The sequence below is a fragment of the Carcharhinus amblyrhynchos genome, chromosome 15, assembly GCF_965287045.1.
Source record: "Carcharhinus amblyrhynchos chromosome 15, sCarAmb.v2.hapA, whole genome shotgun sequence".
In the NCBI taxonomy this organism is placed as follows: Eukaryota; Metazoa; Chordata; class Chondrichthyes; order Carcharhiniformes; family Carcharhinidae; genus Carcharhinus; species Carcharhinus amblyrhynchos.
Window position 1 is genome coordinate 17952723 of NC_137338.1, and position 24706 is coordinate 17977428.

The 24706-nt window shown below is 40.1% G+C and overlaps 1 protein-coding gene across 1 annotated transcript in view; it reads left to right on the forward strand.

Moving 5' to 3' along the window:
* cblb (Cbl proto-oncogene B, E3 ubiquitin protein ligase) overlaps window positions 1-24706 on the forward strand; it is a 189449-nt gene that overhangs the window by 125817 nt on the left and 38926 nt on the right. Inside the window, exons 5-10 of the mRNA XM_080203484.1 lie at window positions 3939-4076; window positions 4240-4327; window positions 5522-5653; window positions 7851-8048; window positions 13047-13232; window positions 15257-15619. Coding sequence (XP_080059610.1) covers window positions 3939-4076; window positions 4240-4327; window positions 5522-5653; window positions 7851-8048; window positions 13047-13232; window positions 15257-15619 — 1105 coding nt within the window. The remainder of the gene's footprint in view (window positions 1-3938; window positions 4077-4239; window positions 4328-5521; window positions 5654-7850; window positions 8049-13046; window positions 13233-15256; window positions 15620-24706) is intronic.

The window sequence follows — 24706 nt, forward strand, 5'->3', positions numbered from 1 at the left end:
TAGGGTGAGGGGGTGAGGTATAATTCGGATGTTAGAGGGAGGTTTTTCACACAGAGGGTAGTGGGGGTATGGAATGCACTGCCAAGTAAGGTGGTGGAGGCAGGCACGCTGGACTTGTTTAAGGTTTACTTAGACACATGAGCGAAATAGGGATGGAGGATTATAGGAGACTGTTTTAAATAAGGATCAGAGCCTCGGGAAGTTCCTGGAAATCAACTGTTACATGTGTTGATGTTTTTCTGTTTTACTCCACAGGTGCGTCAGTCCACCTTGTTGTCTAACGAGGGGCATACACGCGGTGGGTCGTGCGTGGGCTGCTCTTGGATGTTTCGAGAGTAGCCTAGTACTTCGCATCACTTGTGTACGCTTAAACTGGACCAGCAGATGGGCACCATGACAGCTTAGTGACTATCACTGTTTGCTGTGCAGATACATGGATTTGGGCCAGTATCTGTGGGAGTTTGTGCATTCTCCCTGTGGTTGCGTGGGTTTCCTCCGGGTGCTCCGGTTTCCTCCCACACCCCAAAGATGTGCTCTTAGGTTGATTGGTGTAACAAATTGTCCCTAAATTATTCTCCCCTTAACCTGGTTTCCAATGGGGGTACCATAAGCATAGACATGGGTCAAGGGTGGAGGAGGAAAAGTGCATTGTTAAAATGGTGGCTTGGGCTGAAGGGCCTGTATCCCGTGCTGTGTTGTTCTTTGTTCTTTAAGCAGTATATGAAAGGAACCTTGTGTTCTATAACACTAATGGTGTTGGGTTAATGGAGGTTGGATGTTGTATCTTCAGGAATAGTGTTGATAGCTGGGGAACCTATGCTTCAGAAGTTGACAACTCTGTTGATCAAGTACCTTAAGAAACTGGCTGCTGAGTCTGTGGCAGTGCTGCTATGAATCAGCTAACCAGGCAACATAAATGAACAAACACAAAATACTGCAGATATGTAATAAAAATAGACAATGCTAGAAATCCTCCATAGGTAGGCAGCATTCATGCAGAGGAATCAAGCTAGTATTTCAGATCTGTCTTGCTCCAAAGATATTGCATGACCTGCAGAGTATTTCTAATGTTCTGTTTCTATTTTAGCATTTATGAGCAGTCAGATTGAAACTCTGTTCTACCTTGTGTACCATTTTGTCATTCTTGAATCAATTTTTGCTGTCACCTTAACTACTGGCAGAAGTCATAACATGCCCAAGTCAGAACTGCTAGAAGCTTTAAGATTTATAAGTTCTTAAATCGCATACAGACTCTAATTTGTACTTTGACAACCATATACATACAGTGTTAGCAGTATTAATTTAAAGTGAATTCATTTTTATTCTCCGTTTTACTTCTGTTTGTCTCATTCAACCTTTGGTATTATTGTAATCTCCTGTGATTAATAGGTTAAGATGTTCAGTACTTCTCTATCAGCTCAAACATCTGCTTGCTCACTTTATGCTTGTGGTCTGTAGCAATTGTCAGTAAACAATTTGCTGTCATCATCATTATTTCTATTCACTTCAATCTTAACCTTCATAATATCAGTCTTTCTGCAGCTATTGTAATATTCCTTATCACAACAGCAACTTCTGCACTCTGTGTATATTTTTGCAAAATGTTTTATACTTCTGTTCGGCCCTTAGCCACCTTGTGCTGGCAACATCAGTGTTTACTATTTGGAAAAACATGGATGTTGGTGAACTTGGAGAAATAAATAGTGATGTCTTGAAGAGTGTACGTATTACAGAGGAGGTGGTGCTGGAAATCTTAATGTGCATCAAGGTAGATAAATCCCTGGGGCCTGATGAAGTGTAACCCAGGACATTGTGGAAGGCTAGGGAGGAAATTGCGGGTCCCCTAGCCGAGATATTTGAATCATCGATAATCACTGGTGAGGTGCCTGAAGATTGGAGAGTGGCAAATGTTGTGCCTTTGTTTAAAAAGGGCTGCAGGGAAAAGCCTGGGAACTACAGTCCAGCCCATCACATCTGTGGTGGGTAAGTTGTTGGAAGGTATTTTGAGAGATAGGATGTACAGGCATTCAGCGATGTAAGGACTGATTAGGGATAGTCAGCATGGCTTTGTGAGTGGAAAATCATGTCTCACAAATTAGATTGAGTTTTTTGAAGGGGTAACCAAGAAGATAGATGAGGGCAGTGAAGTTGATATTGTCTACTTGGACTTTAGCAAGGCCTTTGACAAGGTACCACGTGGTAGGTTGTTGCATAAGGTTAAATCTCTCAGGATCCAGGATGAGGTATCAAAATGGATACAAAATTGGCTTCTTGACAGAAGTCAGAGGTTGGTTGTAGAGGGTTGTTTTTCAAACTGGAGGCCTGTGACCAGCAGTGTGCCTCAGGGATCAGTGCTGGATCCACTGTTATTTGTCATTTATATTAATGATTTGGTAAAATGATGGAGTTGATTTTGATAAAATAAGGCAGGATCTGGCCAAGGTCGACTGGGAACAGCTACAAATGGAGAAATCTACAGAAGAGCAATAGTGGGCGCTCAAAATGGGAAGGTTACACATCCAGCATGTTCCCTTTAGGGTGATTGGAAAAACTATCAAGCCCAGGCAACCATGGACAGCTTGAGATATTTAGAATTCAATGAGAAGGAAAAGAAAAGCTTTTTAGGAGGTACAAGGGGAGCAAATTGTTGGAGGCATTAATACAATGGACTAATGCACCATTTAATGCATTAATGCTTAACAAAGCAATTAGGAAAGCAAAGACGGGAAATGAGAAAGCTTTGGTTGGTAAGAGTAGGGAAAATCCTAAGATATTCTTGAAGTACACCCAACAGAAAGAGGATAACCGGGGAAAGAGTAGGGCCCATTAAGGACCAAACAAGCAATCTCTGGTTGGAACCAGAGGGCATTGGTATAGTGAACGAATACTACTTCATCCAAAAGAATGATGAAGGTACGGAATTACGGCAGAGACTGAGATTTTTGGGTACTGTGTGCAGTTCTGATCTCCACATTTCAGATCGCCACATTATAGGAAGGATGTGATTGTACTGGTGGGGGTGAAGAGGATGCTGCCTGGGCTGGAGCATTTTAAGTTATGAAGAGAGGTTGGGTAGGCTTGAGTTGTTTTAATTGGAGCAAAGGAGACTTGGAGGCAACCTGATTGAGATGTAGAAGATTGAGATGCATAGACAAAGTGGATAAGGAGCAGCTGCTCTTCTGGGGGGATATGGTCACAGTCTGGAATGTGCTACCTGGGAGGGTGGTGGAGGTGAGTTGGCTTTCATCCTTTAGAACGTACCTGGATGAGCATTTAACAGTCTTAAGTTCAAAGCTATGGGCCAAATGCTAGTTGGGTGGTGCAGTGGCACAATAGTTATCACTGCTGCCTCTCAGCGCCAGGGACCCAGATACGATTCCTGTCTTGGGTCACTGTATGGAGTTTATATGTTCTTCCCACCTGCATGGGTTTCCTTGGGGTGTTCCAGTTTCCTCCCATGGTCTGAAAGACATGCTGGTTAGGTGCATTGATCTGAACAGACGCTAGGGTGTGGCGACTAGGAGAATTTTGCAGTAACTTCATTGCAGTGTTAATGTAAGCCTTACTTGTGACTTAATGAATGAACTTTAACTTGAGTGAATGAAAGTAGATGGGAGATCAGGTGTTTCTTGTATGTCGATGCAGCTTTGATGGGCCAAAGGGCCTCCTCTACACTATGATTTGATGATTTTGATGATTCTCTAAAGTGATAATCCTAGTTTTAGCCTTCTCTTTTCAAAATAACAATACCTTACTTATAAAAAGTATTTTATCAGTGGTTTTAAAGAAAACTGAAATCTGTGTCATCTGAGAAATTGGAATGGTTGATTCCTTTAATTGTTATGTGAAAGTTTTTACAAATGATTCAATGACAGTGACCCAGAGAAAAGACGTTTGCACCATACGTACAAACTCAATTTTATTTTCTTTGTGCCCAGCTACATCTTTAGACTCAGCTGCACACGGCTTGGACAGTGGGCCATCGGTTACGTCACGAATGATGGAAACATCTTGCAGACAATTCCACATAACAAACCCCTCTTCCAAGCGCTAATAGATGGATGTCGAGAAGGATTGTATGTAGCTGTTAATGAAATTTTCTTCATTTTAATTTCTTGTCCCTTTGCCTTTCTGATCAGTGGTAAAATAATACTGAAGTAATAATGTCAAAAGCTGTTTCAATGTCAAAACTGTGATTTGATGCCTGTAACTAAACAGAAAACTTTTAAATTTGTTTAGTTATTTGTACCCGGATGGACGAAGTTACAATCCAGATCTAACTGGATTGTGTGAACCAACACCTCATGACCACATAAAGGTCACACAGGTAAGATGACTGATCTCTGGATATAGTTTGAGTCTTGGTGATTTGGAAATTGAAGTTTTGTGTCTGGTTTATACCTCCAATATGGGAGGCAACATACACATGTTCGTTCTGTGCCAGAAGTCATATTAGTAAAAGCTGCTGTGTAGACATCCAAGGCATGCATTAGGCCACTGCATAAGACAATAGGCAGCCTTACACCTGCTTGCAAGTTATAGGTGCATGTGTTACATCTGGTGTGTTCAGTTTTCTTAAGTATTTGGCAGTCGATCAGTATCCCTTAAAGAGAATATTGGAGAGTGTCACCAGAAAGCTATGTTTTAAAGTTTTACCGTGGAACTGGGAGGACCAGAGCTAACAGCTCTACGTTGAATTTTTAAGATGTAAGCAGCCACTATTCGCCTCCCTTCTTTTGATTCCTTTACAATTCCAGCCGACATCCCGTCTAGCTGACCTTGAAGTCTTTCAGGATGGCAAATTGCCTCTGAGGCTGCAACTGTTGCCAACAGTAAATTAGGTTAGTAGACTAGTTTCATTTTGAAGGCATGTACCGTGTCCACAGTACCAGATTTGCAGCCTGTAACTCAAGTGCCGTGTGATTTCATTCTGTAAGTTTCTTCAAGCATCCGAACACTCTAATAATGTAATTTGCTTAACGCTAAATAACAGCATTTAATCAGAAATTGCTTACCCCTTGAAGGATTCCAGCAGAAGCTTTTATATAGATGAAGGAGTAGGGTCAGGTGTTATTCCAGGCCTTTCTTATTCTATTATAGAATCATAGAACCCCTACAGTGCAGAAGGAGGCCATTTGGCCTACCGAGTCTACACCAACCACAATCCCACCCAGGCCATATCCCCTTAACCCTACCTATTTACCCTGCTAGTTCCCCCTGACACTAAGGGGCAAGTTAACATGACCAATCCATATAACCTTTGGAGTGTGGGAGGAACCCGGAACACCCGGAGGAAACCCACGCAGACTCCACGTAGATAGTGACCTGAGGCTGGAATTGAACCTGAGACCCTGGCGCTGAGAGGTTGCAGTGCTAACCACTTTGTCACTGTGCTATCCTTTGATTTGGTTAAAGGTTAGCCAGAGCAGAGGACTGGCTTTCTTTTCTGAAAATGTATGTTGATGTTGCTAACCGACTAATTTTGCAAACACATTAAAGCATAAAATTCTTTTCTATCTAGGAACAATATGAGCTGTATTGTGAAATGGGCTCCACGTTTCAGTTGTGTAAAATCTGTGCTGAGAATGATAAGGACGTGAAAATTGAGCCGTGCGGTCACTTAATGTGCACCTCTTGTCTGACAGCATGGCAGGTATGTGTGCGTAGAATTTGGATGCAGAATCCACAGATTTTCTGTACACTTCATTTAATTAGCATTAACTTCTGCGTTCCATATTGGCAAAATAGATTCGAGAAAGACAATGCCATTTTTCACCCCTAGAATCAGTAAACTATGAAATGTGTACTGGTAAACTACCCTATTTTTGGATGCGATGGAGGAATTCTCCTCCCACCGTTATGGAATGTCACAGCAGTCAAAAGAAAATCTGTGATGGATTTAAAATCAAATGTTACATGCACAGAAAATTGAAAGCACAAGCTGTCATAACCTACAGGAAGTTTTGTCCTGCTAAAATATTATGTTTTCACTTAAGTAGGGAAATGTAATCCTGCAAAGTAATAGATTCATATCCAAACTCTAGTTTTAAAAATCCGTGTCTTTGAAGATTTTTTGAAACATAAAGTGCTTGAACTTTGGAAATTTGCTTAAGATTTTGGAAACAATTCGCTGTAAAACTAGAATGCCATAACCCCATGTAAAATGCTTAGCAACACTTTCTGAATGCAGTTTTATTGCGGAAGCTTGTTCGTGGGAGGGTAATCAGTGTTGCTGATTTATTGCCCACAGTTTGAGTTATTGGAAAATCCAGCAGTAAAAGCTCAAGGAGGTAAGTGTCTTTCACAGTATTCCTTGCGAGCCAAGAGGAACTGGAGTTCTCCCATGAGGAAGTCTTTGGATCCCTCTGCTGATTGGGGCTCCTGTCCACCCAGCACCCCCCCTCCTTACCCATATGCTGCATGTTGATCAGATCTTTGCATGGTCCCCTGCAAATTTCATCTCCTGTTTTCCTTCTCTTACGATGACCAGTTCTTATGCACTTGAAGACCCATGTTTCCCCCACCACACCCTAACCAATCTGACTGTTGCCCTCCATCCCTTCCTGCTGGGGGTCATCCCTAAGGACCATGGATGTGTCCTCCTGTCATTGGTTTTCCCCTTTGGCACTGACCAGCCTGTCATTTTGGCTGGCTGCTGAGCAAACTTTACAATGCGGTTCTGTGTTGACTTTGACTAGACCTCTGCAGTCCTGTATTAACTTTGACTAGACCTCTGCGGTCCTGTGTTAACTTTGAGAGGACTTCTCTGGTCTTGACAGATTTACTGCACTTCTGCTCTTCCACATCCTCCCTGTAAAGATCTGAACTTGTGCTGTTAGTTAATTCTTGCTCTGTAGTAATGTTCTTTTTAATTGATTAATTAAAACTGTTGTCCCTGGCCAAAGTTTAATGATATGGTGTCCCTCTGTCAGAAAAAAGGTGAGATGATGTGGTGATGTCAGCATTGGACTGGCTTGGGCACAATAAGAGGTCTCTCAACACCAGGTTAAAGTCCAACAGGTTTATTTGGGATCACGAGCTTTCGGAGCGCTGCTCCGTCATCAGGCAAGTGCCTGATGAAGGGGCAGCACTCTGAAAGCTTGTGATTCCAAATAAACCTGTTGTTATCGAAAGAAGGTGGTTACTGTTTTGTTGTAATTAAAGATCTGTTTTTATCAATTTGAAAGTCAGATTCCTTGAGTGACTGCTGAAGGTGCCATTTCCTGCTTCAAATACACAAATGATCATGTGCCAATATAACTAACCTTTATATTCAAATTGTAGAAGAAAACCGTTTGTAGTTATGTGCCATTATCATGCTAATTGTAAACACTTCTAAAATAGCCTTTTGGGTCTTTGCAATATGTTTTAGCATTGTTTTAACTGCACTCTAGACCTTTGTTTTAAATAGCTCACATTTTGACTAATAAAATGAAAACTCATGTTGGGAAGCTGGAATGTCTAGAATTCCACAATTCTGTAATGTTAAAATTGTTTCTGGATTGGTTTAGTTTAGGTTGCAATCTAACTCCATTTATTGTTAATACACATTTTTCATAGTTTGAGAAAATATATTGTACTTGGTTTAATATTCACATTTAATGAAAAATGTGGAGCAAAGCTTCTGTGTGCTGTAGTATATTTCTTTCTTGCGATTAATAAGCCTCAGACCGTGTAATCTCAGATGGAAAAAAAATGAAGTTAGACAGATGCGTTGTGCTGTAGGGGTGACCATTAATCAGTGTAAATGAGGTTTTAATTGTATGCAGAAAACCACCTTCCATTCTACTAATACCTAAAAACACACACCTATCGTTGTTTTCATATAATATCTGATTTATATTTTATAGGAATCTGATGGACAAGGATGCCCATTTTGCCGTTGTGAGATCAAAGGGACTGAACCAATTATTGTTGACCCTTTTGATCCAAGAGATGATGGAGCCAAGTTTTGCCTAGACAGTCTTAATATGCCAATGTTAGACCTGGATGACGATGATGATCGTGATGACTCACTTGTTATGAACAAGTTGGCTTCATTTCGAAAGGTAGGTTGAAAATAGAACGTGTCTGAATCTGATTTTCTGAGTAGTGGTTGGATACATATCAACTTCAGCAATTGACTTGTATTGAAAAGTGGTCTTAAGAGATTGCCAGCAGGCAGCAGTGGCTCAGCTACATGCAAACAGCTGTGTAATAACACACTGCTGTGATTTAACATTTGTTCAATTTTGGCACATTTATTGGCTGACAAAACTAGCAGTGTTTTCAATCAGATTTTTTTTTCAATTTGCTGCATTATATTTTTAAGTTGCTTAAATCTGGTCTGCTGGACCCCATGCTACACAATTAATAAAAACAAAATATGAGAATCCTCTTCCATATCCATTTGATAATCTTGTGTCCAATATGCATGCACTATTGGGCCGGTACCATTACAAATCAATATGTGATGGTCGTGTACAGTAATTAGACGATCTTACAAAATCCGTTGCACTTTAATATAACTTGTGAAATCTGTTCACCCTGGATCTTGATGACAATTTACTTCCTGCGATCCTAATTCGAGAGCTATTGAAAGTGAAACTATAAAGTGAACCTCAATAAAAAGAACAGTGTCATTCCCTGAAGTTGCTGTTTTGAAACCTGTTTAGTTGGATATGTATAGATTCACAATCAATTGCAATTGAAAGATGATTAGAAATTAACCCATTGAGCTAACTGAATAATGCATATTATAGCACCAACATTATGTGAGTTTCTTGGATCATGATCGACATAAAATTTACATTACTGCCATATTAAAATTGATATGCAAGTTGGGCACATTGTCAGAAGTGATTATCAGCATGAAGGTGCATGATGGAGTTGTATTCCAGATCTGAGTCTGTCAACATGCAGTAGCTTGTATGTTTCATAGCTCATGGGAGAATTTTCCATACAATCCATCAAGTGTTTAGCAGCAGTGAAGGAGGCCTGATAGTGGCCAGCAGTAGGATCTTCTGGTCCTGCTGTTGACAGTGGGGTTTCCTGTTGAATGCACCCTTTCTGCCAGGAAACCTATGGCAGGTGTGCTCTGTCAGTGGGACTGGAAGATCCCACTGGTGTGAACAACTGAAATTCTGGCCCATAGGTTTTTAAAATTTAGCTATTTGATGACCAAGATAATTTGAATTTCCACCGCAGTGATTTATCTGCAGCTGGAGTTGAACACGGGCACTATATTTCAGCAGCTTTGGGGAATGCCTTGCAGTGAAAGTGTTGCACAACATTTATGAACCATTTGAACACTGAATTTTCTGTGGAATTTTAAGATTCATGATTACTTTCTTGTATTAAGTCGCAGCGAGAGCTACTCATAGCAATAATTCTGAACTGATTGTGTTAAAACTGACTGGCATTTCTGTTAGATGATGCTGTTGAAAAGATGCACAGCGCTATGCATTTCCAAATAAAATTAAACGTGACCTTTCTGGTAAAGTAAACTTAATGAATTCTTTATCTTGGGTCTTGTATTTTGCATTTTGTCAAGTCTGATTGCAGTTGTCAAGATGCAGAAGTGCATGCAACCCAATGTCTTTTGCCTCAAACAAATTTTGTAACTGAAGTGGTTTTATGAGGAGATTGAGTTACTGCTAACCATTATGCTAATGGTATTGACTTGGATTAATCATTAGAAGTTGCATATATACTAATGGAGCAAATAAATTGAATTTTTTTATTTGGAATAATGAATCCAGGCTTAAATGCTGAAAATGGCATAATATGGTCATTTTAAATTTCATTTAAAATAATGCAGAAAATCCTTCATGATTGTTTTCATCTTTTTGAAATACTCGCAAATGGTTTCATATCATGCAGGAAAATCATCATACCTTCCCTTTATCTGCTACAAGCTTGCTCTAAAATCTAACTGCAGTGCGACCTGTAACTATAATAACTGGAAAAATAGTAATTATAAGAAATTTTGGATTTCAGTCAGCTGCACAATGCTGTGTAACAGACTATTGTACCATATTAATGTAATAAATTTTGTTGCAGAGCAATATTAGCTTTTTTCACTCATAACATTTGGGGAATCACACAGACACACTCTTTTATTTCCAAGTTGCAAATGAGATAGTGGGTTAAAAATACAACTTTTGAGGTAGTGATTTGGGGAAAAAAAATTTAAGTTTATCTATTAGAGTCATGAGTGCTTGCATTAACAATGCAATGATGTTATAGTGAAAATCCCGCATTTGGAGTCACTTCATAAATAATTGTCAAATAATAAGATTTTTCAGCTCTTGAAATATTTTAACAAAAGGCAACTCCTGTATTTGATATCAATACAGCTGATAAGTTCTTAAAAACCTATGTAAACATTTTCAGAATTCTTCAGCAGCAGTTACCTCAGACGCGTAGAGGTTTACAGCACAAAAGATCCATTAGTCGCAGATTCCCATCACCCTCTGAACAAAAAAGCTTTTCCTTACATCCCCTCTGAACTGCCTGTCCCTTCCCTTAAATCCATGCTCCCTGGTCATTGAACTCTCCAGCAAGGGGAAAAGTTTCTTCCTGTCAACTCTATCTGTGCCCCTCATAATTTTACACAGCTCAATCCTGTCCCCCATAGTCTCCTGTGGAGCAGGGAAAACAACCCCAGTCTACCCAATCTCTCTTCACGATTAAAACTCTCCAGCCCTGGCAACATTCTGGTAAAACTACTCGGCATGCTTTCCTGTGCTGTCACATCCTTCCTTTAATGTGGATTCCAGACTACAGACAGTACTCGGCTGTGGCCTAACCAAGGCTTCATGCAGTTCCAACATAGCCTTTTTGCTCTTAAACGCTATGCCTTGATTAATAGAGACTAGTATACCATATGCCTTCTTAAATATTTGATCTACCTTTATCCACCTGCCCTGTTACCTTGAGGGACCAGTGTACATGCACACCAAGGATCCCTCTGACCCTCGGTGCTTCCCAAGGTCCTGCCATTCTTCATGTATTCCCTTGTCTTGTTTGTCCTGCCCGAGTGCATCGTTTCCCAATTATCCAGATTGCATTTCATGTGCCACTGATGAGCTCATCTATATCCTCCTGTAATTTAAGACTATTCTCCTCACCATTTGCCACCTCACCGATTTTTCCATCAACATACTGACCAACTCTCCTGCCTTCAAGTCTAAATCATTTATTTAACCCACCAACAGTAAGGGCTCCCAATGCTGATTTCTGCGGGACCCCACAGGGCGCAGGCTTCAGTCAAAATTACACTCTTTGACCAACATCCTGTACTTCCTGCCACTTGGCCTATTCTGGATCCAATTTGCCAAATGCCCTTGGATCCCATGGGCTCTTATCAGTCTCCCATGTGGGACCTGAGCTTTGTTGAAGTTCAAGCAGACTGTCAAATACGTTACCTTCACCTTCAACCTAGTCTCTTCTTTGAAAAATTCACTCAATTTGGCCAGCCATGACCTCCCCTTCATAAAGCCATGGTGACTGCTCTTGATCATTCCCTGCCTCTTCAAATGCAGGCTAATTCTGTCTCTCAGAATTGCTTCCAATAATTTCCCCACCAGTGAAGTTAGATGGACTGGCCTGTAGCTTTCTGGTTTCATACCCTGTAGATATTCAGCTTTCAATTGGATTTTCTAAACAGCTGTTTTTGACTCACTGCCATCTTTAAAAAAAGCACCCAGGAACAGAGTTCTTGACACTTGTTACATGGCAATTTCCACCAAATCCCTGAATATTGAACACCTTGCAGCCTGGAATCAGTATAAACCTCAGCATTAAAATCTGTCCATTTAAATTGTTAGATAAGCATAAAGAAATTCATAGAAGATAGCACATCACAGATAAAATTAAAATCTCAGAACTGTAATACTGTAGGTGTGCGCTGAAATCTCTTCCCTCAAGTTTGTGTTCCTGAATGGTGGGTACTGCAGGGATCTGCTCGGACCCCAACTGTTCATGTATATTAATGATTTGGAAGAGTATACAAATTGGGTGGGAGAGTAAGCTGTGAGAAGGATGCAGAGATACTTTGCGTGATTTGGCTGAGTTAGTGGGAATGTGCAACATAAGGTAAATAATTGGTGGCAAAAATAAAGGCAGATTATTATTTGAATCAGTTTAAATTTAGAGATACTCAGCGAGACTTTGGTGTTCTTGTGCAGCAGTTGGTGAAAGTAAGCATGCAGGTACAGTAGGGAAAAAAGAAAGCAAATGATAGCAAGAGGATTTGTGTAGTAATAGGATATTTTACTGTAATTGCACAGGGTGTTGGTGAGGCCACACATAGAGAATTCTATGCCGTTTTGATGCCCTTATCTGAGGAAGGATGCCCTTGCTATTGAGGGAGTGCAGCAAAGGTTTATTAGGCTGATTACTGATATGGTAGATCCCTCTTATGAGGAGAGAACAAGTCGATGTAGGATTGTATTCATTGGAGTTTAGAAGAGTGAGAGGAGATCTCATAAAAACATATAAAACTCTAACAGGAGTAGACAGGGTAGATACAGAAAGAATGATTCCGATGGTGGTGGAGTCATAGTTTGAGCATAAGGGGCAAACCTTTTAGGACTGAAGTAAGGAGAAATTTCTGCACCCAAAGAGTGGTGAATGTGTGATATTCACTACCACAGAAAATAGTTGAGGCCAAAAGATTGAGATTTCAAGAAGAACTTTTGTATAGTTCTTGGGGCTAAAGGGATCAAGGAATATAGGGGGGAGGGAAGGCAGGTTATGGGTCTTGATTTTGATAATCAGCCACAAACTAAATGAATGGTAGAGCAAACTTGGAGTACTGAATGGCCTACTCATATTTTCAGTGTTTCTATGGCTTTTTGGGGAGCCAGTATGGTGTTGGGCTTCTGTTGTAAAATTCTAATCTTAGCTAGAAATGCTTTCTGAACAAGTGGTGCTGCTAAATCCACGGTAGCATCTGTGTTGGCTATTTGAGAACAACTTTTATTGTAGTTTTCCATCAGCATTCTTTATGTAGTTCTCGGTTCTGGAGCATTTATTGTCTCATAACCCTGTTTGATCTGCAGTGTACAGACAGGCAAATATCACCAGTGTCATCACCAAACTCATCGCCTATTGCACAGCGCCGAAAAGCAGCTCCAGACCCACTCCAAATTCAACACCTGAACCTCCCCCCAGTGCCACCTCGGTTAGACCTCATTCAGAAAGCAGTGGTTCGCTCACCCTGTGCCAGTCCCACTGGTTCACCAAAGGTAACTTATTTAAAGCAACTATTATGAAGTGATTCGGCTATAAAGGCCAATTATTATATGCATTATTATGCATTTTACCTTGGATTTGTAAGGTGCTCTTGTTGGATAATATTATGAGTTTAAAATAATTTTTTGGACACAGAAAATTAGCATGAACATCACTTGTACAAATTATTTGGTTTCTTGGTTTCATATCTGGGCAGGGCTTACCATGACTTTCTTAAGGGCAATAAATTCTGTCCTTGCCAGTGATGCTCATGTCCCATGCAATTTAAAAAAAAAACGTAAACGGAGCACAATGGAATCATCAGTGAAAAGCAGTTCCTGATACGATGACAGAGTGAAGGTCATTGATGATGCAGCTAAGATGATTGACTGAGGGCCTGTTCCCAGAAAAATTGTGGCAATGCCCAGTGGCTTCAGCGGTCTCTGACAACCACAACTATCTTTCATTTTGTAAGACGTAACTCCTAACTGTGGTAGAGTTTTTCCATTGACTTCTTCAATCTCAGATTTACTAGGTTTCTTTGGTAATTAACCAAATGCTTCCTTAATAGACAGCCTCTCCTTTGCAATTCAGCTTTGTGTACATGTTTGAATCAGAGCTTTGATTGGAATGTGGATATTGAACTGAGTGGTAATTAGATATTGTTTAATGGTATTCTTGTTGGTTCCTTCCATCACTTTACTAACAAGTGGAAAAAGGCTAACAGGGTAGTTGACAGAGTAAAACTTGTTGGGGTAGATGGTACTGCTAAACAGGCAATGCCATATTGGCTGCCTGTGAAATTATATTAGCAGTGAGTTTATAGGCAGTTGTTTTGATACCACCCATTTTACACTGTGCCCAAGTTGAAATTTTATATCATTCTGTTTTTGTCTGTGGGACATATGTGGTTATTCTTTTAATTTGCTGAATCTGTGCCAGTGTCACAGCTATCCTGGAACAGCTTGGTTATGAAAATCATTGAGCTTTAGCTTAGATGTTTTCAGCACCACAGCCAAGACATTGTCAGACTTAATCAACTTTTGCTGTGCCTGGTGCTCTCGGCTATTTCCTAATGCCACGTGAAGTGAACTAAATTAGCTGGATGGTTGATTCTGTGATAGCTAGGGTTGAAGGGTAGGGTATCCAGCTATGGGAGGGCTAGAAAATTATTGAGTGCAATATCACTTTTATAGTTCACTGCCTTTGATGTTTAGTATGCAGATTCCCTTAATTTATTATTAAAAAGAATGGTAGGTTGTCACAGTGGTTAGCACTGCTGCTTCACAGCGCCAGAGACCCGTGTTCAGTTCCTGGCTTGGGTCACTGTCTGTGAGGAGTTTATATGTCTCCCCATGTCTGTGAGAGTTTACTCTGCGTGCTCTGGTTTCCTCCCACAGCTCAAAGATGTGCAGATTAGGTTGATTGGCCATGTTAAGTTGCCCCTTTGTGTCAGAGGACCAGCAGGGCCAATACACGAAGTTATGGGGATAGGCTCTGGGTGGGATTGTGGTCAGTGCAAACTTGATGGCCGAATGGTCGTCTCCTGCACTGTAGGGATTCTATGATGGCCCATCTGGGCATTTTAATTGAAGATGATTGAAAATGCTTCAGTCTTTTCTCCTGCTTTCACTTGCTTGGTTCCACCATGGTTGACAATTGGAGCATTCATGGAGTAGGCTAACCCTCTTTGTTGCCTGGCTATTCGCCATTATGCTTAGCCAGTTTTGGGAGGGCTACAAAACTTTGCTGTGACTTGTTGAGTGCAGTATCACTTATTTAGCTTGCTGTTTTTGATGTTCAGTATGTGGATTCCCTTGCTTTGATATTTAAAAAAAATCATAGCATAAAATACTGTTATTTATAAAGTTTTTGTTTGTCCAAACAGTGGAAAAGGGTAAACTAGTACATTTGTTATCAATAAAATAAGGCAAACTGAAGTTCAAAAGCCTTTAAATTAATTTTGAACTTGTTGCTTGTTTGATATTAGGAAATTAAGATTTATGGTCATCTGAAATGTTTTTCTTTTTATGTTCAGTCATCTCCATGCATGGTACGAAAACAGGACAAGCCTCTCCCAGCACCACCACCTCCCATTAGAGAACCACCTCTTCCACCTGAGAGACCACCTCCCATACCAGAAAGCAGGGCTGCACGTTTGCTACATAATTCTGATAGTGCTTCTTTAAGGGACCAGCATATAACACATGAAGCCTGGTGTCCCAGGGATGTGCACAGCTCCACCACATCCTCAGAATGCCGATCTACTTGTGATCGATCTCCTAAATCTGGCCACACAGCACCTAATAACTTGAATGGTAGACAGAGCTGGCATGCAACAGAGCCAAGTTTTCCACGCAAACCGGGCAGGCGCCAAGAAGCATCCCAGGACAGTGCAAAGGTAAGGAATAGAATAGAGCTATGATTAAGTGTCTATTAAAGTCAGTATTGTTTTATTAGATTTTTGGATTTGTTTATTTTGTAGCTAATTGAATGCGGAAAGCTGAGACTGCAACATTAAGCACATAATGAAAATGTCTAAGCAGCAGACTGCTGCAGAATTTCGAAATGTGAAGTCCTTAGCATGGATGGAATGAGTTTGAATGGGAAAGTGTGAGGTTATCTACTTTGGATCAAGAAAGATTGATCAATCTGCTTTTTACATGGTGGAAAGCTGCAGATTGTGAATAAGGAGTGTGGTTTAGAGGTCCAATTACAGAAATTATTAAAAGCGTTGGACAAGTATGAAAAATAATTAAAAAGACAATGGAACATTATTCTTTGTCTCTGGGTTGGGAGGAGTAGTTGCCAGAATACAAAGGAGTGGAAGCTGTACTACAGTTCTGTGAAAATTCTGGTTAGATTCCCTTTATGATACTCTGTTCAATTCTGGGCACCTCAACACAGAATAGTTTTTGATCTCGGACCGGTTATGGCACAAATCCACTCAAACACGCTGGACCTAAAAGGTTTAAATTAAAAGGGTTGCATAGGAGTGTAGAAAATAAAGGGGTGTTATAATTGCGGTTTTTGGAGATTAATAAAAGATTTGTTTGGCATCCAGAACAGGAATGCATAACCTTAAATTTAAAGCTAGACCACACAGTGCTGATGTCAGGAAACACTTTTTCACACACGGGTTGAATGCAATCTAGAACTTCCTCTTCCAACAAGCTGAGGTTAAATCAATTGAAAATTTAAAGCTGGGATTGTTGAATTTTGTTGGAAAAGGCTAATGTTTACGTAACCAAGATGGATTGCCGACATTTAGATGTCGATCTGCCATGATCCAATTTATTGGTGAAATAGGTGGAACTGAATGGTTTTCTGCTCCTGTGAGTAGCACATTGTTTACTTATTACAATTGGATTTTTTTTATAAATTGCTATTTGTTTTAGGAAATACATGTACAAGTTTAACTTACAATGGTTGAAATATTCTAGCAACTTCTCCTCCCAATCCAGAGATAAAGAACAATGTTCTATTGTCTTTTTAATTATTTTTCCTAACTGTCCACTAGCTTTTAATAATTTCCATAACTGGTTCAAAATATTTATAAAACTTGTAACTTTAAAATATGAATGCAGTACATGACATGGGCATCGGACCCAGATGAATAAGTTACATATTTTCCAAGAGAGTACATAATTGTTGTAAATACATTTAATTTAACTTGATTGATTTTAGTAGAGGAATGGGGTGCAAATTGGGGTATTTTACTGGTACATCAGGTACTGACCACACTTCAGCTAGTGATTTAATTATAGGAAGGATGTTGGGCAGCAGAAATATTTCTATCAATATGGAACAGATGCACGAAAGCCAGAGTAGAGAAAGGATTAATTAAGTCTGCCCTGTCTTTTTAACTTTTCAGCTGCATTTTTGGTGATATACATTGAGACACAAGAATCAATTAGAGTTTCATCAGTATTCAGTAATATTTAAACTATATTTTGCATGATTTGTCATCCTTATGGTCTGGTTTATGCCAAGAAGTCAGCCTGCTCATTGTTTAGATATAAAGAGAAACTCAAGAAAATGCAATTTATTTTCACGTGTAACTTTTTTCTGTGCCTTTTGGGGATTACAAAAAGTATGATACTTTAATAAAAATGTGGCAAAATATTCACTGCAGAATCACTTGTGGGTTAGCAAAATGAACAAAAGTAATCTGTAAATTTCCAAATTTATGAAAGAATTTAATAAAATTAATGTAAGAAAATTATTCATCATGCCAGAGGATCTAATTATAAGTGAACATAGATTTGATAGTTAAAACACATCTGGAAAGGCAATAACTCAAAACAAAACAAAATAGGTTACGTTACCATAGAGAACCACTGAGGTAAGCAGTATAAATGAGTTAAAGAGATGGTTGAAAATGATTTTGGAGAGAGAGAAAGAGAATTAGATATGGCAAGAAAGAGAATTTGTATGATTAATGTAGAGTTATTAGTCCTTTGTTGTCTAAAACTTGTTTGCTACTTAAGTTATGGGTCACAATGCATTTTCTAATCTGTGTCTTCTGCCGTTTTCTGTGGATAGCATTATTAGTTACAGTTAAATGCTAAATTGCAATGTGTTAATGTTTACAGTATAATTACCAGAGACTGCAACCATCTCATATTCTTCTAGTCAATTGTGTGTGTGAAATAATCTTTCGTTGTTACTATTTAAATTTTTAAACTGCTGAGGTTGATACTACATGAATCTGGTCCATCATAAGGGATATATACAGTATTGGATTTTTCAGAGTGCTTTTGACAGGGATATTTTTGTTTTCATGTGTTATGTCTTTGTAAAGCTGGCTAGGGTTTGCCTTCAAGTTATTGTTTACAGATATTTTCAGTGATCTTCCATTAAGTTCAACTATATTGATTTTATTTTCTAATCTCTTATTTTTAAATCAGTCAACCAGAAAAAACTGCTGATTTTTGGCTAGAGGTCTCCAATGAGTAGAGTCTATGCAATAAATGGTGAATAAAGATATTGGAGTAATCAAATTTCATTGCAGACCAGATTTCAGCAAGGCCACCCAAGATTTTTAAATCTCTGCTATGTTTTTAGGTTATGTATTTAATTTAGCAAATCTCTTTAAATTTGCCTCCCCAAATCATTTTCACATCTTCTCTCTCAACTTTCTTCTCGTTACGTTTCCTTCATTTTAATTCTCCAGTTGCATGATATGATGATTTTCAGAAAAACAGCATTTTACTTAAGCAGCTGAATGTTTTCCTGTTGTGCACTTTAACTGCTAAGATTAAAGTCTGTGTCAGTGCCTGTGCATGTAATGCAATCTCACTAACTGTCCTGGCTGGAGACAATATACACCTGATTTTAATCTGTGCTTGGCCCTGTCTACTCACATTGTACCTTATAAGACTTGATTACCTATAAAGACATGCATTCCAGTCATTACCTTGTTAGTTGAATTTGTGTCTGTATATGCCCTGTTTGTGAACACAACTCCTTACTCACCTGATGAAGGCGTGAGACTCTGAAAGCTTGTGCTGCCAAATGAACCTGTTGGACTTTAACCTGATGTGAAACTTCTTACTATACTTACCCCACTCCAATGCCAGCATCTCCACATCATGTGATGGTTTACAGCTTTCTGTTAATCTATCTTTCTATCTAACTCCCGAATTACCCACTCCCACAAATGTACATTAAATAAGACGACTCTGGTAACAAAGCATATTAGTCGAATATATTTGTCCAAATAGCTATCTGTGCAGTGTCTAGTGAGTGTCATCCCAGTATCCAAATGTTAGCTGCTTGCACAGTTGTTACTGCAAATTAAGGAGTCTGCCGTATTTGATTCTGCATTTATGCCGTATAGCAGGCAAGAGTTTTCGCTTCTCATAGACATGACAAAAAGATGCCCATCAGCTTATCGTGTTTGTGACAACCATCAAGCACCTATCTTATTCCCATTTTTCAGCTCTTGGTCCATAGTTTTGTATTATTTGGTGTTTCAGGTGCTCATCTAAATGCATCTTAAATGTTGAGGGTTCCTACCTTGAGCCCCCATTCAGATGGCAAGTTCCAGATTCCACCACCTTCTGAATGAAAAGACCTTTCCTCAGGTCATCTCTAAATCTCCTACCCCCTAACCTTACATCTATACCTTCTCTACTAAGGGGAAAAATTCCTTCCTATGTACTCTATCAATGTGTCTCATAATTTTGTACACCTTGATCAAATTCCCTGCAGCCTTCTCTGCTCTAAGGCAAACGACCCCAGCTGGATCAGCCTCTCTTCATAACTGAAACGCTCAGGCGGACATCCTGGTGAATCTCTTCTGCACCCTTTCTAATACAATCACATCCTTCCTACAGTGTGGTGTCCAAAACAGCAGACAGTAGTCTAGCTGTGGCCTAATGAGCATTTTACATAGCTTCATATTCTAAGCCTCAACTAATAAAGGCAAGTATCCCATATGCCGCCTTAACTTCCTTATCTATCTGTCCTGCAGCCTTCAAGGATAGAACATAGAACATTACAGCGCAGAACAGGCCCTTCGGCCCACGATGTTGCGCCGACCAGTTTTTTTTAAGAAAAAAACACTGACCCACTATGACCTCCCCTCCATACCAGGCAACATCCTGGTAAACCTCCTCTGCACCCTCTCCAAAGCCTCCACGCCCTTCCTGTAATGTGGGGACCAGAACTGCACACAGTACTCCAAGTGCGGCCGCACCAGAGTTGTGTACAGTTGCAACATGACACTGCGACTCCTAAATTCAATCCCCCTACCAATAAACGCCAAGACACCGTATGCCTTCTTAACTACCTTATCTACTTGATTCCCAACCTTCAGGGATCTATGTACACATACACCTAGATCCCTCTGCTCCTCCACACTATTCAAAGTCCTCCCGTTAGCCATATACTGAACACATCTGTTACTCCTACCGAAATGAATTACCTCACACTTCTCCGCATTAAACTCCATCCGCCACCTCGCGGATATGTGAACGTTCACCCCCAAGATCCCTCTGGTCCTCTGTACTTCCTAGCATTCATTCTGTATTCACCTGCCTTGTTAGTCCCCTCAAAATGCATCATCTCAGATTTTTCAGGATTATATTCTTTTTGCCATTTTTCTGCTCGTTTTCTAGTCCAGCTATATCGACGTGTAATCTAAGACTTTCCTCCTTGCTATTTAGCACACCACCAATTTTTGTGTTATTTGCAAAATTGCTGCTCATACTCCTGCTTTTACATCTAGATCATTAATCCTTCTTGGATGAACAATTATGATTAAAGTACCATGTGTAATTATCACATTAGAATATTGTAAATGAATGTGCCCTGAACATGTTCTAAACAATTTATTTTTCATTGCCACAAAACACACTGGTTTCTATTTCCTTATTTTCTTATTCGAAAGCAGAAGTCAAGCACCCAAATACCAAATGAAAACATTGCGCTGTGGCATTTTTAAAAATGGTTTATTAGGCATTGTGGCCACTGTTGAGAGCGATGACTGCTCCTTGGAAATTAAATATAGAACAGGTAAGATAGTGTTCACTGAATACCACCCCTCACCATCCCAATTCTCCTATCCACCTGCCTACTGAGTTAGCACAGATTGGGAAGTGTTAAACCTATATAATGCACAAGAAATAATACTTATCACACTATGCTCATACATGTGACAAATCAAATATTCATCCCACAGAAAGAATTATTTGCATGTGCAAGTCATCATACATGTATCAGGTATGATTCCATGACCCTTACACTGGAGCCTTTATCAGTTTGACAACTGGAGCACTTCTGACATGCAATGTTTGCAGCAACATATCATGTGCAGACTCCTGTTTTATACCTGTGACACACTCCCATGTGCAGAATTCCAGTTTAGTTTTTGACTGGGGACAGGAGTGTAAACTAGGCTGCTGTTTTTTCATTTGTTGTTATTTTAGGACTGATCTGAATGACCATAGCATCCTGGCACGTTTAGCCTTGAAGCCACTTCCTGTCCCTTTCCTCATTTTTCAGTTTTATTGTTGTATATCTGCTGCTCAAAGCAGGTGCAAGTTTTGATAACGGAAACAAAGTTGACAGATGTATGGTAATTCTTGTTGGCAATTTCACAGACATTTGATCTAATGTCAGCTTGTTCCGACGTGCAAAACTCTAAATCTTATATATCACAGCTAAGGTGGTATTGCAATCAAGATCATACCACTAGAATAGGAAGCAGAAATTTAGTTAGGGACCCTGTCCCTAATCACCTTTGGCTTAGAATAGAATTGATCTCTGATGCTTCCTGTCTATTGGATTATTCAGGCTCGTGAATAATTATGAAAGCAAGCATCAACTTGGTTCAGTACATAGGAACTTAAGAAATAGGTGTAGGCCACTTGGCTGATCAAGCGAGCTCTGCCATTCAACAACATCATCAATCAATAATCTGTCTAACTCAACCTTCAAGATAGTCAATGATCCAGGATCCACTGATTGCTTGGGAAGATATCAGTCTATATCATTGCTGACCAAATCTCAGGGAAAAGAAATTGAGGAATGGAGGCTGCTGAATTTGTCAGGAGAGCGTGTCAAACATCAAATAAACACAGGACAGGACAGGCACCAAGCAACATCAGACAAGCAAATCGAAAATAAGACAATCTTGTAAAATCCAGGATGGTTGGTCGCCCTGAGCTGCCAGTTAGGAAGTTGAATGCCCAGTTTGAGCACAAATTGTTAGGGGGCTGAATCCCCATCTACCCTTGCATCTAGATATCATAAGATCCAATAAAGCTGTTCAAAGAAGAACAAGGAACTCTCTGCCATTTGGAATATTGGGACAATTTCTGGATTACAGAATGCCCAACCCCAAATGTATAAATTTGAAATAAATGTGTACCTGAGACACTAAAACATGCCTAAACTTGTGTAAAAATATGAAAGTTCAGATTTTCAAATCCATTCATTTCAAAATATGGGCTGATGCATTAATGTTTAGGGGTCCAGAATAAAACTGAGCATTTTCAACAGTTAATCAAAGCACACCTTAGAGTGCTTTAAGGCTCATTAATCACAATTGCACTGGTATATATTTGAGAATACTTGCAGTCTTCTCAACTTCTGACATCAGTTGTACCCTTGACACCGGTTCTCCCCTCCTTTACATGCATGTATGCCTACACCACATTTAAACTAATTGCCAGCCTTACAAAGCAAACAGGAACAGAAACACAGCAAAGTCTGAAGCTGCTGTTCACATTCCAGCACAGCTGCATGACCTCCCTCCCATTTCTTTCCGCAGTCACTGTTATTCGTTTACAGGATGTGGGTATTGCTGGCTAGGCCAGCATTTATTGTCTTTCCCTAACTTCCCTTGGGAAGGTGGTGGTGACTATGCAGTCTCTGTGGTGTAGATACACCCACAATGCTATTAGTGAGGGAGTTCCAGGATTTTGACCCAGTGACAGTGAAGGAATGGCGATATATTGTCAGGATGATGAGTTGCATGGAGAGGAATTTACAGATGGTGGTATTTCCCATGTCCTTCTAGATTATAGCCGTGGCCGTGGCCTTGGTGGTTGCTGCCAAAAGAGACTTGGTGAATTTCTGCAGTGATCTTGTAGATATTACGTGCTGTTGCCACTGTTTGTTGGTGGTGGAGAAAGTGAATGTTTGTGGAAGAGGTGCCAGTCAAACAGACTGCTTTGTTTTGGATGTTGTTGAGCTTTTAGAGTGTTGTTGGAGCTGCACTCATCCAGGCCAATGGACAGTATTCCATCACACTCCTGACTTGTGCCTTGTAGATCGAGGACAGGCACTGGGGAGTCACAGTGCGTGTTACTCATCTCAGGATTTCTAGCCTCTAATTTTCTCTTGTAGTGACTGTATTCATGTGGCTAGTTCAATTCAGTTTCTGATCAACAGCAACTGCCAAGATGTTGATAGCGGGGGATTTGGTGACAGTAATGCCATTGGATGTCAAGGGACAATGGTTAGATTCTCTGTTATGGGGGATGGTCACTGCCTGACACTTGTGATGGGAATGTTACCTGTCACTTGTAGCCCAATTGGCATATTGTCCAGGTCTTGCTGCATTTGGACTTGGACTGTTTCAATTTTTGAGGAGTCATGAATGGTACTGAATATTGCGCAATCATCAGTGAATGTTCCTGCTCGTTGAAAGGAATATCATTTGAAGCAGCTGAAGTTGGTTGGCCTGGGACACAATCCCGAGGAATTCTGCAGTAATGTTCTCAAACTGAGATGATAGTCATGTGTTGCAGCCTCAGCAAGTTGACATTTTATTTTTGGGAATGCCAGGTGCGGCATCTCAGTGACTTCCTGCACTTTTCATTGAACCAGGTTTGATAATGGTAGAGTGTAGGATATGTTGGGCCACGAGCTATCAGGTTGTGGTTGAGTACAGATTTGCTGCAGCTGAAACCCCATAGCATTGCATAGATATCCAGTCTTGAGTTGCAGGATCTATTCAAAATTTATCCGATTTAGCATAGTGATAGTGTCACAGAACACGATGGAGGGTATCCACAATGTGAAGATAGTCCTTTGTCTCCACAAGGACTGTGTGGTGGTTACTCCTACCATTACTATCGTAGACTGATGCATCTGCAATAGGCAGGTTAGTGAAGATGAGGTGAAGTATTTGTTTCCCTCTTGCTGGTTCCCTCACCACCTCCCGCAGACTCAGTCTAGTAGCTATGTCTTATAGGACTTAATCAGCTAAATCAGTTGTGGTGCTGCTGAGCCACTCTTAGTGATGGACATTGAAGTCCCCCACCCACAGTACATTCTGTGTCCTTGACTCAGAGCTTCCTCCAAGTGGTGCTCACCAAGGAGGAGCACTGATTCATCTGCAGTGCAATGTGTGGTAATCAGCAAAACTTTCCTTGTCCATATTTAATCTGATGTTGTGAGGTTTCATGAGGGCCGCAGTCGATGTTGAGGACTCCCAGAATAATTCCCTTTCGACTGTTTACCACTCTGCGCCATCTCAGCTGGGTCTGTCCGTATTGGGTCAGACATGTCTTGGATGGTGGTGATGTCTGGGACATAAGATATGATTTCACAAGTATGACTATGGCAGGCTGTTGCTTGGCTAGTCTGAGAGACAGCTCTCCCAATTTTGGTACAAGCACCCAAATGCTTGTAAGGCGGACTAGATTTTCCCACAAGAGGAAACATCCTTTCCTATCTGCCCTGTCAAACCAGCTCGGGCTCTTGTATGTTTATGTTCGCCTGGGCCATTTAGTGCCCATAATAAGTCTGTTCAAAAGAAAGCTAAGGCATGTGTTGTAGGTTAGAATAAATCCAATTACATAGGAAATTGGATGGAAAGATCGGTAATTAAATTTCTGCAATACCTGTATGAAAATAGAGCAATGAGGACTCAGTTGGAAGTAATATGCATTTTAAGTTTGACCCAATGAAGATTGTTTTATTTCATTTCCAACATAGCTGATAACTGGAAACAACGAGGGGAGAAAAATTG